Here is an 18,782-nt window from a genome sequence, read left to right as displayed (position 1 = left end):
ACCCAAATGTCCAGATCCACACTAAGGTGCTGTTTATTCTGTCTCCCTGCTACTGTGTGATAAGACAATTTCTTTACTGTGCTCTAGGAGGGAAAAGATACATGGGATAAAGAAGTAAACAAGAGAGAAGGTACTTGATCCAGGCAGAGAAGGACTGGATATTTAACAGCACCAGAAAGAAAAGCAGTATCAATGATTAATTTTCTCTTGCCTGTATCATTCCCCCCTCTCTCAGAGGCAGAGTGCACAATTTCCTTTGGCATTAGGAGGACTTCCTCAAGCATGCTTCTTGAGAACTGTGAGAATGTGCAATTTGCAGCTGCAGGCAAGTCTTGTTCATAGTGTATTCAGAACACGTGTGGAAAAGGCCGTGCTGCTTTGCAGCCCTGGCTGCACCATCTGAGCCAAGGCAGTTGCGACTCCTTTGTCTGGGAAAGGTTCGATCCATTTGTTGTGCTACCATGAACTGCCCCTAAGCAATTGAGACAGTTTCTTTAACATTTGACAACTCTCATGGCTTGCATGGAAATGGGCTTTGCCTTGTCTACAGAACTCCAAACTTTCTCATGACAAAAGTAAAACTTCACATATTTGATACCAGGAAGCAAGATCTCTATACCAGAAAGAAACTGCATTTGGGTAAAGTCAGGAAAATGACAGTTTTAATGAAACTGAATCTCATCCTACAGGAGAAGATAAATAGTGATGCACTGCAGAAGGCTGTGCGGTATTCTTTTCTGTGTGCCTTTTTTTTTTTTGTATGCACACTTTTTATTAAAAAAAAAACTTGTAAAGAAGGGGGGCATGCACACAAAAGAAAAATCAGGAGGTAACATGGTCACATGATCTGGCTGGCCATCTAGTAAATGTCCAAGTATCTAAAAAAGCACCACATAAAGGAATATAATCAGAAGGAACTTTAGAGAGTGAGTTAGCATGTTTTGATTTCTGGAGATTCCTGTTGAAAACCATTAATATCTCTAAAATAAACTACATTTAAGCAGTCAGTAGACTATTTGGGAGTCTGAAAAGAATAAGCATCCAGATATAAAGTAGTGTCTAGGAAGAACGCCAGCAGGAGGAAGGTGGGCAGGTGCATTCTCACAGCCCTTTGCTCTCAGAGGGCCTGGAAACCTTAAGACACAACTTAGCATGCAAGCACACTCTGAGTCTCTTCTTACTGTGCACTCCCCTTGGGCTTAGATCTGGGGCGCTGCAGCAGTGGCACCTTGAGCTTTTCAATTAAGCCAGCTTGGTGGGAACAGCCCTGCTTTGTTGCAGAGTTTCTGCATGGAGAGAAACATTCTGGCTGTTAAGTCAACAGGTCAGAAGATCAAGCACTTTTCAGCACTCTGCTGGCAGGCTCCTCAGGTGTGAAATCCAAACACATAGGTTTGGCAGTATCATGTGAGCTCTGCTTTCTCAAGCTCCAGATAAAAGGGAAGGGGGACTAGGAGGGAAAACAATGGCAGAGTTTGTTCTAACCCCATGCAAACAGATCAGCACAGGGAGTTTTGGATGAAGACTCAAGTGGAAAAAAAAAAGGAGTGGAAACAACCTATTGTCAGCACTTGAACTTAAACAAGGAGATATGAGGGTTCTTGCTGTACTTCAAGGCTTTGGAAGATGCTGGAAGCCCTGATGTATGGAAACACACATTTGACAGTCTCCAAAAAGCACAGACAGCACACATGTGATAAAGGAACAACACGAAGGGACAAGAGGGGAAGAAAGCAAACACCTAGACATTCATTTAACTTGATTTTAAACAAAGCAGCTTTTCATAAATGTGAATCTCCTGTACTTGTTTACTGAAAGCCAAGATTTGCTGTAAATGTTAGTAACTGGAGCAAATATCCAGCAGATCAGAGAGATCCCGGAAGAACCCCAACACAAATGCTTTCTGAGGACAGAGATGCCTGATCAAAGACAAAATGAGTACTGCAAAAAGGAGAAAAGGAAGATGTTCTTTTGTCACTGGCACTAAAACATGACTCACCACACTGGTGTCAATGCTGGGAAAGCACAGATCAAAGTGAAAATGCAACTAAAGATGCAGCAATTGGAGGAAGCAGCAAAGCTCAAGGCAAAGCAAGGAGGCAAAGGATTAATCCATCCTGTTCTCCCCTTAGTTCCCAGCAGGTGTGACAGCCAACCCACAGGTCCCAGTGTCACAGAGATCACCAGTGCAGCACAGGCTGCTTCTCCTGCTGTGCCCCTTCCCCACAGGGATGCCCCTCCCAGTGGGAATTGGGTTTAATATGATAAACCCAGAATGACACATCCAGGCATAATCAGGGAGAGAATAAGTTCAGTAAAATAGACTGGCATTTGTTTCTGTGCCTACATAAGAAAAAAAAGTCATGCCCAGCTCCTGGGTCAGACAGTATTGGACAGTCAGGTGTGTTCAGTCCTCTCAAAATCACTAAAATACATAGCTGTCTCAACAGAAAACTGTGAAGGGATGTTTTCATTTGAAGGTTAATTTGACTTAAAACAGAAATAAAGAAACTGGGAAGACACTGTTCTCTAAGTTTAAATGCAAATAACAGAAGCCTAAGAATGTTCATCTCTGCTTTAAAAAGATCATGTTTACTTTTCCCAGTCATTGTCTTTACAAGTATCAAAAGAATGTGGAGAATCAATCAGCTCATGTATGTATTCACATGACATCCCCTACTCATTGCAGTGGTGTACACTGGCTACATCTTCACAAAAGCTGGAACTAAGTATTTTGAATTGTGATTTTCAAAGAGGATTCTACAGCACCTAAACCTACAAAACCAGTTATCATTTTCCCTTTCAGGAAATTGCTCTCTTGTAGTACTTCAATACACTTTCAACAAAATGTGGAGAATCCTACAACTGGCCTTGCAGTTTAGGGCTACCCCATGAGCTGCTGGGGATAGGCAGCAGGTCTTGCGCCTGTATATCCACTTCTGGCCTTGGATCTGTTACCACAGAACTCATGACCCTAAGCTGGGTCTGACTAGAGACAGAGAAACCTGTCCAGGTACTTCATGTTTCATAGAGATTTTAATTAAATAAGGCAAGAGAAACTGAACATCATCCCCTTAGGTGTCCAGTTAGAAGTTCCCCACATGTGATGATAGTGCCTCACATTGCAGTTTAAGTTGGTAAGCAATGCCCCTGAGAGTGCCTTATTCCTAAAGCATGGCATGCTACAACCTTCACAGAGTTCACAGTCCTCAGCTGAAGTTTTATTACCATATTCTTGTGAGAACAAAATAAAATTAAACACATTATTTATTAAGACAAACTTGTCAGAGCTCCATTAATCTTTGATGTCTGGGTCTGCATGTAAATCACAGACTGGGCTGTCTGAACTTCAAACTTCACCTGAAGCACTTTGGATGCCTTCAACTACAATAAATTTTTCCAGTCAGGAATCTTTCTTTCTAGCTATGCTGCAAAAAAAAAAGGAAGTTGGTACACATGCATAATAGCTGTAATATTGGTTCCCTTAGGGATCTAAACATAGAACTTTTTTGTGCATGCTTTAACAACCTCTATATCCCAGAATCAAGTGTATCAGGATGTATTGGAACCTATAAATAGATAAATAGATATTCTATTTACATACAATTAAACCCCTGTGTTGGAAACCCTCCAGTGACGGGCAATTAAAAGACCACATGACCCATGACTCCAAATTACTTCTATGTGCTTGTTGTGTGGAATCAATTCCAGGTGTTATCAAGTGAAGCACAGTGTTAATGATGACTCATATTCCCAAGCAGAACCTTCACTATCATTATAGCCAATAAAGATATTAATCATCCTGGCAATACAAGCCAACAAAATAACTTTCAAAACCTATACACAGCATGCTCCATCTTAGGCAGTTTTAACACTGAACTGTCTCTGCCCCAGTGGCAGCTGCATTCACTAGTTTAACTACACTCTCCGTATCACCATCTCAAAACAAATAATATTACTTCAAAATAAAAACATTTTAAATTAAAGTAAGAGGAAAAACATATTCCCTTCTCAAAGAAAAAGTTTACTCACCGTCAAATATTGGAGCATTTCCTTCTAAAAATTTATGCTTTCAACTTTTTGGGAGTGAGCAAATTCATACTCCAGTTAAACTAGTAGGCAGAATTAACTCAAGTCACCTTCCCTCACTGGCACTGGACTTCTGTTCTTGTCAATAGAGTGCTCTCTCAAATTAAACCTTCTATAACACCTCATGCACACTTTGTACTCTTTAAAAAGCGTGACTGAATACTGAAAATACACCCACATGCCATACTTCAGTCTGGTGGACAGGATCTCACACGATTGCTTATTTTCATCCACTTACCAGTATGTGATCCACTCGGTCTCGTTTCTTCCGCCCAAATTTCATCATCTTCTGCCAGTCTGTTTTGTGATTAGGCTCTTTCCTCAGGCTAAACAACTTCAGTACTTCAGCTGCAATGAAGTTCTACAGAACAGTAACGTGAGATTTATCACATTTGAGCTAAGAAATTACAGGTTTGCACAAAGCAGCTCCCCTAAAATGTCCCACTATAGAATTCACAGTTTAGCTCGGAGACATACAGCGTATGCAGCAGAAGTACACTGAAAGTCTCTCAAGCAGCTTTACACAAGGCAGGACAATTATTAAACCCAGAAGTGGGGGGAAAAAACAAGAACCCCACTGCCGTAGCAACCTTGAGAACAGAAACTTTCAGCAGTACACAAACAGAGGATTCTGACAATTCATTTTATGGGAAAATATTGAAGAAAAGCAGGGTGGGAATTTGGTGTCCTTGTCCTGTGCCCCTGCTGTCCCCAGCCACACGCTTTCAGAAGTCTTCTCAACTAACAGAGTGATTTAGGTATTCTTTCTTTCTTTCTTTGCTTTTCTGGACAGTTAACGCATTGTATCTTCAGCAGGTTAACCAAAATTTAGTCAACCCCCTCAATTTCAGAAGAAACAGTGCAGGTGGAAGTCTTTGTTTGTGTCCTGATGAGCCATATGGAAGGCTCTTTGTGGAAGGCTTTAAGGGAGACAGATTTTTTTTCCCAATGTCCAGCCCTGCAGGTTTAACCCAGGTCCAGTCAGGCTCTACTTTGTCCCCCAGGCTCTGGGGTTCTGTCCTTCCTTGAGCGCTACCACCAGTAACATGGAGGCCTCCTCTGGCTTGTCAAACACAACAATGCCCTCACTAGTCAAATTTTGGGTTCCTCTGGGCAATTCCTGCTGTCCTCAGGCTGGCACAGGTGTGTGTGTCTGAGTGAAGAATCTAGTTCATCCCATTTGGCCCAACCCTACCATTGGATCCATTCCAGTTTAGCCATACAGAGTTCCACAGAAAGCTGCTAAAGCAGCAGCCTGTCAGCATAGCAATTTTATAAGATCAAGGTCATCCTGGCAGTTCTGCACAGAGGACTGAGGTTTAAAAACAACCAGCAGCAGCCCTAAGGACAGGGAGGCCAATCTGTTCAGTAAAAAGGGACCATTTTGACATATTTCCTTTCAGGTTTGTTATCTCCTTTCTCTACTCAACTCATCTCTTGCTGGATACACCTCTTATGATCTTCTAACACTCAGGTAAATGCCAGTTCAGTGTTTTTCATCTCACTTTCCCTGCACAACCACGATTTCTTCCTACCTTGATTTCATCCAGATCGTTTGGATCTTTGACTCGGCGAAAATAAGCAGATGCGATCCTACATGGTTTCATCCAGATGGGCTGATTCAGATTAGGATCCTCAGCAAAGATTTCCCCAAATATCTCTCTTGTTAAGTCAAACACCACCTGAAAAAAGGAAGAAGTTACGGCTTCTTGTGTCCATGATAAACTTTCAAAGGGCAAGACCAAAATGTCTGAAGACTGTACCTTTCTATAAACCTGCTTGTTTATGGTGTCTGTGTCCTGCTCTTGGAGGGTGCCACTAAGATCTGTTTTAAGGCTGCAGCTTTGAAGATCGTGACCCAGCTCTTTCAGTTTCCAGAGTTCCTCGGCTGCTGCGTGCACCATTCCTTCCACCTCCACCGCAGTGTGAGGCACTGCCAGGGGCTCCTCGCTCGGCTTTGGCGGCACTTTCTGCGGCTCTGCCTGGGGCAGCACTGCCGGCTCCTCAGCCTGCTTCTGCTGCAGCTTACGGGAGCTCAGGCCATAGTCCTCATCAAACCAGTCTTGATCATCTCCCAGCACACTCAGGAACTCCCGGTTGAGCTCCAGCTCTGCCAGTCTCTTGGCAAGCTCTTCCTGGCCACTGGCACCAAACACTGGACTCTCCTGTGAATTAAGAGCCACAGAGTAAATGTGAAAGTGATGTCACACCGTGGCCTACTCAGCTTACATTTTTAAATGCTTTACTGAGGTAGCTGGCAATAAACAGCTACCAAAACAAGCCATGCAGTGGGATACATAAAAACACATGAGACACATACAGAACATACAGGTAATCTCCACATCATCCAACAGAACTTGGGAGAAAAACTGGTGCCACAACACATTCCTCTGATTCAATCATCCCCAGTCAAAGGCACAAGCAAGTTACAATCTCTTAAAATCAGTGCAACATGTCTGCTACTCACTGGTCTGGGACACATGTCTGGAGAGGAAAGCTCTTCTCTGTCATCTTCCAAATCAGAACTTAGGAAGAAGTTATTCAGTCCGTCTGGAATCTGTTTTTCAGCCTGCTGGGGTGGGGTACTGGCTTCCTCCTTCGCATCACAGAGCTCCTGGTTGCTGAGCTGGATTTTCTCATTCTTGATCTTCTTTATTTGCTGTAGCTGATTGACTGTGTCTTTCACAAAATCTCTAAGTAGACTGTCTGTCAGCAAACTGACCTTTTCCAGTTGGTCTTTTGACTTTTCTTGCTCTCTAAGAGGCAGGCTGAGCTGGGCTTCTAACTGGTTCTTTTCTTTTGTCAGCAAATCCAGCAGTGGAGTTGCAGGCTTCTCCACAACACCAGGAGAGAGATCATCTAACCTTTCAGCACATTCTTCTCCCAGTGTCTTCTGCCTCTCCAGTTTTTCAGAAAGGAAATCTGACATGTCATCCAACTGAACAGTAGAAATCTCATCCACAACACTAGAACTGAGAGGAGTGTGGCTGGCCTCCTCTTTTACAGCATCCTTCAGGTAATCCACCACTGACTGTTCTTGGGCAAGTGAACCAGTAGCTACAGAAATTTCCTTTATGCTGTTTGCTTTAGATGACAACTCCTCATCAACCCTTTCCTCAGCTGAGGCTTCTGAGACAGCTGTGTCCACAGGAGCTTTGTCCTGGGAATAATTCTCTGTTGCGTTTCTGCTCTGGCTTTCAGCTTCTTTGCCCGGTTTGGAGCTTTCTCTATCTTTCTGCTCAGCTTTGTGTTGTTTCTCCAGTCTATCATCAAAGAATGAGTCTTCATCATCCTTATTTGTGTCTAAATGGCTATCAATAATTTCTGTAATGTGAGAGATTTTTTGAGGAGGAGCAAAAATACCATGCTTTTCTCTGCAATCAAAATATTTAATATCATCATAAGTTCCATTATTATTCCCTTCAGGTTTATCCAATTCCACACCAGCCCAAAACCCTTTGGCAAATTTAGTCAGCCCTTTGAACCGCAGTGTTCCAGGCTGGACTTTACTCACAAGTACTCTATCTCCAATGTTGAAATTGGACAAACTATCTGTTTCTTCTGGGATTGAAGCTGAGGCCCACAGTGGTGAGCAAGCAGGAGCCTGTTCTCGCTCCGCACCTCTGCGTTCAGTATTTTTCATAAGTTCTGTTGGGGACTTGAGTTCCAGCAGCCTCTCTGAGTGCATGCTGCCCGAGAGAGACCTGTCACTGAGGCACTCACTGATTTCACCATCGCTGCCCAGGCTGGTGGATCTGCTTCGGCTGGCCTGGCTGTGCTGGGACTGCTCCCTCAGGGACTCCCCATTAGCTGAGAGCAGGGATCCTTCAAAGTCATCTTTGTAGCGCTCCTCAGGCAGCATTTCTTCAGCTGAAGCTTGTTTTCTCGAAGAGGATCCTTCAAAGTCCTCAAGGTACGATGGCTCTTTTTGACTAAAGAGCTGTTCTGAAAGCAGATCACCTTTTTCCTCTGCAGACTTGCTGAGTTTGTGAGAAGCCTCCTCTACGCTTGGGCCACCTATGGCATCTTTATCTGACCGTCTCTGTTCTAAGATTTCTTCTGTATCCTGAAGACTTTCCACAGCCACATCAAACAGTTCCTTTGGAGAGTGTTTGTTTTCAGAGCAGAGAGCCAGTGGACTCTCCTGTCCTTTATCTAATGTCAGCAAGACGTCAGAACTCTCCAAAGGCTTAACATAAGAACCTCCACTCTCATATTCCTCTGACTTTATGTATTCCAGGTCTTCTGTAATCTCAGATTTATGACTAATGGTAGGACCAACACTGGATGCATTTACCACTTTGTTCACTGACTCAAGGGATATCCTGCTAATGTCTTTCATGTCTTTGAGAAGAGCTGGAGAGGGGACACTGTCTGAGGAACCACCAGATTCTGCTCTGGAACTCTTTGGTAACACTAAACCCAAGGAAGCTGTTCCAGAAGGTTCTCCTGCATGAACAGCTGTCACAGGCACCTTCTTGGTGTGCACAGACACAGATCTCTCAGTTCTTGACGACACAGCATCTTGAAGGAAAATAAAAAGTGAATTTCAGCAGATGGTATAACCCACATTGTTTTATTGCAAACTGCAATCACAGGCAGCTAAATTAATATCAAGGTTTCTATGTTAAACGAAGAAACAAACTGGTGCCTTGGAAACACATACTTCTGGCTGTCCCATGGACATGAGCAACTTCCATTCAGGTTCCAGGCTTTCTTTCTGCTTCTGTTCCTTTAACCAGTATCCCAAGGTAAGGACTCAGTTACTTGTTTGCAAGCCACAGTAACAACAAAGATTTGAATGGCAGATAATGAAGAGATAATCACCGACAGCAAAACAGTGAAAAGTATCTGAACTCAGTGGTAAAGGAACAAGAAACAAAAGAAAGTAAAAAGGTTGTCACTTAATTACGGTTTCATGTAAACCTCAGAAATAGTAAACTAAATACTGAATACACAGGGTATTCTGCAAAAGCTGACTCCTGCTATATAAAACTGCAAAAAATACAGCTCCATCACTATGGTTTTACGAAGTCTGCATCCTCTCTTAAAACCTCTTAGTGAATCAAGATGGAAAAGGTTAAAGAATTGTAAAACAGTCAGTCTTCAAGATCTTAATCTGCAGTATGGATTTGTCCAGTTACATACCTGCATGTTCTGAAATGGATTCCAAAGATGCTCTGGATCTCTCTGATTCAGTCAGTGATTTCCAGTTTTTAGCTGTCTCAGGCCTGAATTGGAAAAATCAAATTGCATGAATTACAGTTACACCAGGGTGTTGTTTGTTTGGGTTGTTTTTAATAGATAAAAATGGAAATACAAGCATGTATAATTATAACACCACACCAATGTGGCATTGTAATTATAATGTAAGTAGTTTGCTTTGTCAACATACTGTGACCTTAGAAAATAAGAATGGGGACAGAGAGGAGAGTCTGGAGAGTCCTGGAAAGTGATTTTTTTAAAAGACTAATCAAACTTTATCTATTTCAAGAAAAGGAAAAACAAAGACGAAAAAAAAGTTGGGTTGTTTCCGTGGCTTTTTAAATTTGAATGCACTAAAATTGCACCATCTACTGGAGAAAAAGAAACACTTAAAAATACAGTGGGAAGTGCAAAATCAGTTTAATTCTCTACCCTTTAAAATCTAAGATCGAAAGCAGATTTAAGTTGCAAAGATGAGTGGTTTGCCTCAGACAGTGCAGTGGACATAATGAGTGACCAAAATATAAAAAAAAAAGCCTTCAAGGCTGATAATCCATCCAAAGCATTTGGCAGAATTCTTGCACAACAGAAAATTATTTTAAAAAAATCATTAAAAAACCTTGAAAATAGAGCCTGAAAGGCTGGGCAGGACAAAAGTGAGGAGCATATGATTACAGACACAGTAAACCTTATCTGTTTTGGGTCTGGTGAGAGCAGCAAAGAGGTCAATAGGATACTGCCACTGTCTAGTGCTTTAAGGCAGAGCAGCTACCAGCTTTCCTTGCATCCATGGTTTTGGCTAAAACAGCTATCACTACAGTTCTAGAATAATCTCAAAAAGAAGAAGGAGAAATCCCAGTTACCTATGGAGTGGTGGTGCCTTGATCTTAGGTTTTTCAGCAGCAGCTGAGGATGGAGTTTTAATCTGAGGTTTGGCTGTTGGTGATGCCTCCAGATCTCGGCTCAACTCTGCTTCAGTCTTCTTGATAAACTCATCATACGACTGCATATGGAAAACAATGCCAGCTGTTAATACACCAAACCACAACTACAATTCAACGATCAAAACCTCTTAAGTGAATAAAGAATACACTTGGTTTCTCTGCAAACCAATCTATTTAACTTTCCCAAGGTCTACAGCTGCAAATCCTAGAAATTTCAATACTTCCAAAAACAAATTACATGAGCACTAATCTTTAATCCCAGCTAGGATACTAATGTGCATAAACATACATAACCCCTGGAACACTGCCAGTAACCCATTACAGATAGACATTTTAAAAGGGAATGGCATTTTTGCCTCAAGGCTCTGGCTCATGATTGGAAACGGTTGAACAGCCAGGTTGGATGGGGCTTTGAGCAACCTGGTCTAATGGAAGGTGTCCCTGCTCATGGAAAGGGGGTTGGAATGAGAGGATTTTCAAGGTCCTTTCCAACCCAAACCATTCTGTGATTCTCTATAATAGTCACACTTCTGTCACAACAATGTGTCTTTCACAGCTGTTGATACAATATTCCGCCAAAAACATCCATACTATAAAGATTTATCCAAGGCCAACAATCTGTTAGTTTGCCCTTCTTTATACTGTTCCTAACCTCCAGCTGTTTGATCAAACTGGCTTCCTGGGCCTTCAGTCTCTCCTTCTGTCTCTTTTTCTGCTCCTTTTTCAGCTGGTAAACCACAGATTTCCTTTTCCGTAGCTCATCCTTCAGGGCCCTGATGCGTCCTTCGATGTCACTTTGATCAGAGGTGGTTTCTGAAAAAGTTTAGTTTTAGTCTTTACAAACTTGCCCCTCACAAAACAATTCTAAGCAGAGCAATGAACAGTCATTCAGTAATTACAAAATACAGTCCAAGAAAAATGTCAAAGAACTTAATGTCAACATGTTATTTAACACAGTAAGACTCAAAGTGGGATTTCAGATTCTAAACACTACTATGTGTGTAAGATATAAAAAGGTGTTGCATCTTACTTAATTTACAGGAGATTGGCTCTGATACACACAGTAACTCGTTACCAAGCTTATTCACACCAACCACACATATTTATGCTCTTCATCATTAGCTGCTTGTCATGTTGGGTATTGCAGAAATTAATTTTCTGACGTATTTAAAAATGCAACTCAAAGCTGCACACCAAAAATATATCTGAAACACAGGCTTACAATAAGAATATTGAGTTCCAAGTTACAGACTACACGTCAGTGATGAGAATGTCACCAAGTAGAAGTTTCTGGCCCATACAGATTTTCTGTCACCTAGACTAAATACATCTATGAAACATAGAGCTGACTGGCCAACAGCTGGACAGGAAGTCAATCTGAACAACACAGAGATTGTCACTGTCCCCAGATACTCAGATCTAGTCCCTGCATAATAACCCTATTCTACCAATAACTCTGCTGATTTTCTTATTTCTACTGTATTTCTATTTCCTACTTTCTTCTACCTACTTCTACTTTCCTTATTTCCTCTTAGTCTCTCAGACTCTAGAGAGAGACCACCTCAGTCTCTCATCAGCTGTTTTCTCCCACCCACCTATGTCCACTTGTTTCTTGTTTTAAATGTATACCAACACAGTGCAAAACAAGATCCTTATCCCAGATTGGTGCTACACAATCAACTATCAAAAACTCTTCAAAGTATTTACCTGACATAGCCTTACTGGAGCTTCTCCCTGAGCTGATGTGCCCTTTCCTCTTGTAGTTCCTTAGAGGAGGATTTTGGCTGGTTTGTTTTACTAATGCTCAGTACCACCTGTAACGTTTTCTGGATGCTCATAAATGCCAGTTGCTTTACTTAATAGCTTAGAAAGCCAGTTACCGATATCCTTTGGTCAGCTAGCAGGAAGAGCTGGACGTTTCCCTAATCCATCTCATTTCTGAACATAACAAACCACCATAATGAAGGATTCCATCCTTAACAACAGCCAGTAAATGCAATCAAACTACTGTATTCTTTTTGCATTAACAACTGTTGCTAACCATTTAAAGAATTAAAAAAAAAAACCAAAAAAAAACCCCAAAAGAATGGAACCTCACTTGCTAATCAGGAGCACTTTGCGATGCCACTGTAATTAACAGCTCCTCCCTAACAGTAAGTGACCACTATGTAATTACAGCATTTCTTGATCAGCTCATAAGGGAAAGATCTGCACATGCTTTCATCTTTGACGATCTTGTCTATGCATGCATCAGACTGACAGGGCAATGACTTCATTGCTACTCAGCAGGCTAGAACATTTGTCTCTTTACAATGGAATGATTTATTGTGAAAGCAGCACCATCCTGATTGACTTCCCACCTCTCACACCTTTCTTTAGAATCTGAAATCAAAGCCTGTCAATGTTTTATTTTGCACAAGTTTATTTTCATGATCACTGTTGCCTGCTCTACATTTCATAATGGCTTCCTTATATGACTGCTGTGTCAGAGCTTGAAAATAACTTTATCAAGGTGCTGAAAGCTTCACTGGGTTGGAAACCTGCTCTCAAGACAGAATCGCAACACAAATTACTCAGTGCAAATACCTAGGTGTTTCTCACAGTAAGTTACCAACCATCACAAACAACAGCCAGTACACACAAGAGAACCCTTTTAATTCTTTTTCCACTAAAGACTTTTCATTAAGAAAAAAACCAAGGAGGAAAATGCTATCTCATTTGCTAAGAAGTATTGTGTGGTGCTCTATCAATTGCACTGTGGAAAACAAGATGTTCTAGAGCCTGAAAGCATAGAAAGAGTCAAAACAGACTTCCCAGGTGAACAGAGTGGACGATGGCGACCCACGGGATGGTGGCTCAGGAACCCCTGCAATCCACATGACTGAGAGCACAGCAGGGAAAGGGCTGCTCTGTTCCACTTCACTTCCAGTATTCCTCCCCTCAGCATTTACTGGCAGCCAGCTTGGGTACTGGACAAAGGGTATAATGAGTCTATATAGTAGATCTTGTATTTTATACCTCAAAATGCCACCTTAGGCCCTGCACATATACCAAACTCTCCTCCAAAAATAAACTCCTGTGTCCTGAAGCATCCACTGATTCTGCACATGGAAGAGCAGGCCCAAGGGTCTCCCCCATACTGCCATGTAACAGAGCTGTACTGCTTCTGGAGCCATGCTGGGTGCCCAAGAAGGGATTTTTAAATTCTAGGACCACCTAAACTATTGACTCTTACCTTCTCCATGTGTGTTTGCAGAACCTGCACTACTTTCTACAAGAAGAGATAATGTATAAACCTTCAGCTCAAGAGATCAAATTACATAATGGGAAAATACTCCCACCAACCCCAAGCCCTGGCAATTTCCAGGAATTTGTCTGCCTCCCCCACCTATGTCTGCATTTCAAGTTTGTTAAAAGCAAAAGCTTTGAAAAAGCAATTTAAACCAAGTGGATATTACACTTACCTGACTGTGTCATAGATAAAGATTCATCAGACCAGTTGTGAGACGTCTGATGAGACTTCACAGGCGAACGTAGCTGTCCTCCAGTTCTGTGGCTGCCTTTGCTGGAGTCTTGCTTTGATACAGATATGCTGCTTTTGGGAGGAGACTAAGAGAAGAAAAGGATAAAAAAGTAATTGCAGTTTGAAAGTAGAAGATCACTGTCATCAGGAGCCAGTTACAAGGAAAGAACAGCAAGACAAGAGAGCATCTCAAACAATAGTAGCTATACGAAGACCTTAAGAAGAATTTAATCTTTGCTAGACAGTAAAACAAAAATACCAAGAGCAGCAATAACTGACTGCTTACTTTGAGCCTAGATGTCAATAAACCTGCTTAGACTACTCTACTACCACCTAAGTGAACTGACACGGCTCTGACTCACAGGTGTTCAATACATTTGTGTCATCTTATTTGGTTACATCCGCAGCAATAGGAACTCCTAGTAAATAAACTAATGAAATCAACCACTTTATGTAAGGGGTGCAAGATGACATTCTGAATCAGTGAAACAACTATTTATAGAGCACTATTTTTCTGAGGCCAGGCAAAAATTCAAAGAGCAAATGTTCCTGCAAAATGCTGCTTAACACTTCAACATTATCCTACAAACCTTTAACACACCTTGGACATAACCTCTGGCATATATTAGACATTTTATTATTATCTTCTCAGCAAATCTGCAAAGAAAGTGTTTGTAATAAGTCTAGATAAGTATTTCTTTTACTCCACAGACACTGCATTTTCTGTCTTATTAAGCACAGGACAAAATTAGGATGAAACTCATCAAAATTATCATCCAACTAGAAATAGCAATTGGAATAGAACAATAAGGCAGAATTAAGCAGCAAGCAGACTTAATCTGAAACGCAAAGGACTGCATGAGGTTACAGGTCTGCTTCTTCATCCCATAGCTGCACTTTGGGATACACTACTTGCAAACAAGGCAAAGTGGAAAAACAGAGCATAGTTTCCATGGCCTCCAAGAATTTATACAATGGCAACAAGCTAGCCTACAGCTAATTCACACTGGTAAACTGGGTCAGTGTTCCACCACTTAGCACTGCATACCTACGTGACATACGCAAAATGTTTCGCAAGACTACCCACAAGTTTAAAAATATCTAACTCTGTGCGGAAACAATATTTCCCCAAGACTTCAAAGCACACGTCTGATCACAATGATGACACACAGTAATGTGAAGTGGTATCACAAGCACAGAAAACAGATTTAATGAATAGTTTAATCTCTACTTTGACAACTGGGGTGGCTATACTTGCTACTTCTCTGATAGTGTGTAAGAACAGCTCACTCACCAGTTTGCCAGGCGAGGAAGAGGACTTGAACTCTTCAGAATAAGCCATTTCTTCATTAATTGTACTCTGATCTGGGCTTTCTGGCTGTTCATGGCCCATGGGCTCTGATGGGACAGACTCAGCAGCCAGACTGCCAAGATCTTCTGGGATAGAGCTTTCACTATTCAGATGAGAGCAAGAAGGCACTGGAGACTCTTCCTCACTAGCTGTTTCTGAGATTCAACGGGAGGAAAAACAAGGCACATCAGAACTTGCACCATCTTACATGCAGAGGCTGAAGGCATATAAGGCTGAAGGCATACAAGGTTGAAGGCAAACTTTCTATGCTGCCTGCATATAAAGTAGTAACTGCTACCAGTACACGTCAAACAAGCGTTATTGCACTCACCTAGACACACTGATGGTGAAATGTTTAGCAGGAACAAGCCTGCTTCCAGAGAAGTATGACTTAAAGCTATGATTTGTGTTCAAGATACACCTGGATGTGGCACTTAGTGCCCTGATCTAACTGGAAAGGTGGTATCAGTTAAGAGGTCGGACTTTATGATCTCACGAGGCCTGTTCCAACCCAAATGATGCTGTGCACCTGTGAAAACTGCCCAAGATTCTTAGTGATTGCTGAATATCTAAAATAAAGAGGTTTTCAGGATATTCTAACATTTTCCAGACAATACACTCCAAAAAGATTATTAGGGAAACCTGTCCTTCCAGTTGACCATACAGAAGCAAGAGTCACTATTAGTCTGAAGAAGTCATGGAGGAGCATATAATCTGCAGGCCAGATCTTGAATTTAGAATTGATTGCTTCCTTTACAGTAGTTGCAGAAAACATTTTAATGTTATGATTTCATCATGAGTCTCTCAAATGGCAACAAACAAAATAATAAGTTGGGTTTTCAATATTCCTGTTTACTAAGTTCCGTAGGAGTCACAGCATTACTGAGGCAGCCATGGAGAACTATTCAGTGTCTGAGCGAAGGCTGGGGAGAGGAACTTTTCCTTCTGAAGCAGGGCTGAGCTCCAATGCTTACTGGTAGACACAATCAGTAGAAAGCAAGGCTATTTCCTCACTTATTGATGAGAATTCAGCATTTGTGCTGAATTTTTGCTCATTGGAACTTACTGACTCATACACGTATCATCTTTAAAATGTCTTACAATGTCTAAAATCCGCATGACTGCTTTCAGCAACAAGTGTAATAGGGCAGTATTCTGAATTCCCTTTGCACATTCAAAGGATGTGCTGCCTACTTTCAGCGAAGTGGGGGAAAAAGGAAAATAGGTATGTTTTTAGAACAATCCCTGAAATTATTTTCTCTCACTGCAATTCAATCCCTGTGCTTCTGCATGGTCCACTTAAAACTCAACTGTAAAGTTGTAGCTTCCAGCATCTGGGAATTCAATTTTCCCTCACAATAGCATAATTTATACTAATTAGATCCTAGCATACTTTACTACAGCTACACATTTCAAACAGGTTGCATTAACAATGGAGGGAAAAAAAAAACCTGTTTCAATTTTTGGAAAACACAGACAATGGCAAAGCAGCCCCTGACAGGAGCCATCCTCACAAACAGTACTAAAGCTAACAGGGAGAGACACTTGGCTCACTACTGGGGAAAATGGTTTTAACAGAGTTAAGTTCAGAAGACTACCAGCAAAAGATCATGCCATATTGCAGCATTTCTGCTTTGGAAGACAGAAATATAGTTTAAAAATTGTATGTAGAAGTGACCAATGGGCTTATGCTGCACTTTTCACTTGGGAGGATACACAGCAAAGGAGAAATACACATTTAACTATGGTGTAAAACAGGCTTCAGAGTGCAGAAACTGAGATTCTAGGAGTGTCCAGAAAACAACCAAAACATCAGAAAAGGAAACAACTGCAAACCTAAGCCATCCCTGTGTCAAATTATGCTTGACTCTTGTCACATGTGTCACTGCCCTCCATTTCCCATTACCTTTGGGCTCAGTTCTCTGATCCCCCAGCTCTTTCTTGGGTATTTTGGTTTTGAGCAGCTCTTTGTCCCAGGCAGCCAGAGCCTGCTTTTCCATCCGCCGTATTTCTGCCTCCTCCGCATCCAGGCGGCGTTTCCACTCCAGCAGCTCCTCCGCGTGCTGGCGGCGCTGCATCAGCTTCTGCTCCCGCTTAGTGAGGAACCTGCCAGGCAGAGCAGAGGCCAATGGCAAAGCAGCCAGCCACACCCAGAGACCCCAACACCCAGATACTCGACTGCTGCCATTGCCAGAACCGCACTTGTTCAGTTTGCTTTCTAGGATAACACCCACAATAACTACTATCTCCCAGACTTCTGGTGTGCTGCTGAGAAAACCCCACAAGTAGACAAGGCTTCTTTTCTCTGCAGGAAGTAATGGCTATATCATACTGTAAACAGGCCGTTTACATTTTTAAAATCTTCAAAATCATTAAAAGTGCTACAAATTACGCACTAAACTGAACAGAAAAAGTTCCCAATTTCAGGACATGAAAAGTACCTATGGTATTAAACTGGAACCTTCTAGAAAGCCGTGACCACTTGAAAAATGAACTTTTCTTTTTTGCTAATCCCAATGACAGAAAAATTGTAACCTCACTTGCCCCACAGTTTTTTCCAAATATGTAAATATAAGAGAAGGTGATTCTATATTAATAGTCCTCCTGGAGCTTTAATCCTTCTTCCTTGAAGCATCATCTCTATGGCTTGCCACACTTGGAATGTTAATTGTGAGCTGACAGCATCAAGAGAATAACGATGCCAGATTGTTTCTTCCCAGCTACTAACATATCTGGCTGGTAGTTTAAGAAGAAAAAAAAATTAAAGCTCATGCTGAAAATTAGCAGATATTTTCTTTCTGACAAATAGCTCTTAGGTGATTTTAAGATGAAACCTTAGAATTGACAAAACTCTCCCAGGATTTCGTAGGGATGAATAGGTTTGTGTGCACACACTTGTTCTTTTTGCCAGCCCTTGTCTCATTTCTGAGCATTGAAGTAACCAAGACCATAGCACTTAACCTTTCAGACAGTAAATTGGAAGCAAGTTCAACATCAATTGCACACACTTCCTCTGGCATGCCAAGTCTAGAGAAGAGTGCCCATCAATCCATTCACCTCCTACGCTGAAAGGGTCAAGAAGTCATAGAATCACTCTGTAGAAAGTACACGGCTTGCCAGCTAGAGAGAGTTTGTCATTGGTACAGAAGTTGTGGTGCTGTAAAAGGCAGACTTCAAAGACTTGTGATGCTTCATTTTTGCGAATGTCTTTATAATTTTCAAGCCAGCCTAAGCACTTAGCATCAAAGTTTTTAAGCTGCAAAGCAGATAATAATCTCACTTGTGCTTTTTAATCTCTCACATTTCAAAAAACCCTTTTATTTACAGAGACTGGAATGGCCAAGTGACTCATGTGCAGGTCTTGCCTGCTAAGGGACATTTCTTGTTTGCTCACTTAGTGTTTGTTCTATTCCCTGGAAAAGTGAGCTGGCAGTTGATCAGAAAGGTTAAGATTCAGATAAGTCCTCCTCTAAGACAGATTCAAAGGGACCAAGTTATGACATAAAAAGTTTCAGAAGACAGTAAGAGATGCTCACAATCTTCTTTCTGATGGTCAAAACAAGATGAGGTGAAAACCAGAAGATCTCTGAACATCTGCCATCTTGCAGCTGACAGATTCCATGATTTTGTGCATTATTTTATCACTTTCTACAGACAAGCATCAAACATG

The 18,782-nt window shown here is 41.6% G+C and overlaps 1 protein-coding gene across 10 annotated transcripts in view; it reads right to left on the bottom strand.

Annotated features, from left to right (window-relative positions):
• The window catches only part of CEP350 (centrosomal protein 350), a 72,718-nt gene that overhangs the window by 6,284 nt on the left and 47,652 nt on the right, over positions 1-18,782 (bottom strand). For all 10 annotated transcript variants that reach the window (XM_042033931.1, XM_042033927.1, XM_042033935.1 and 7 more), the window contains 10 exons: positions 17,019-17,218; positions 15,056-15,267; positions 13,703-13,847; positions 10,891-11,051; positions 10,158-10,297; positions 9,238-9,320; positions 6,557-8,613; positions 5,853-6,254; positions 5,625-5,771; positions 4,328-4,450 (listed from right to left, as the gene is read on the bottom strand). In XM_042033931.1, the coding sequence (XP_041889865.1) occupies positions 4,328-4,450; positions 5,625-5,771; positions 5,853-6,254; positions 6,557-8,613; positions 9,238-9,320; positions 10,158-10,297; positions 10,891-11,051; positions 13,703-13,847; positions 15,056-15,267; positions 17,019-17,218 (3,670 nt within the window). The remainder of the gene's footprint in view (positions 1-4,327; positions 4,451-5,624; positions 5,772-5,852; positions 6,255-6,556; positions 8,614-9,237; positions 9,321-10,157; positions 10,298-10,890; positions 11,052-13,702; positions 13,848-15,055; positions 15,268-17,018; positions 17,219-18,782) is intronic.

The sequence above is a fragment of the Corvus kubaryi genome, unplaced genomic scaffold (assembly GCF_017639235.1).
Source record: "Corvus kubaryi isolate FWS band 111438036 unplaced genomic scaffold, C.kubaryi_AGA036_p1.0 37361, whole genome shotgun sequence".
NCBI classification, from domain to species: Eukaryota; Metazoa; Chordata; class Aves; order Passeriformes; family Corvidae; genus Corvus; species Corvus kubaryi.
The sequence above is the reverse complement of the archived record's forward strand: the minus strand, read 5'-3'. Positions and strand labels throughout refer to the sequence as shown.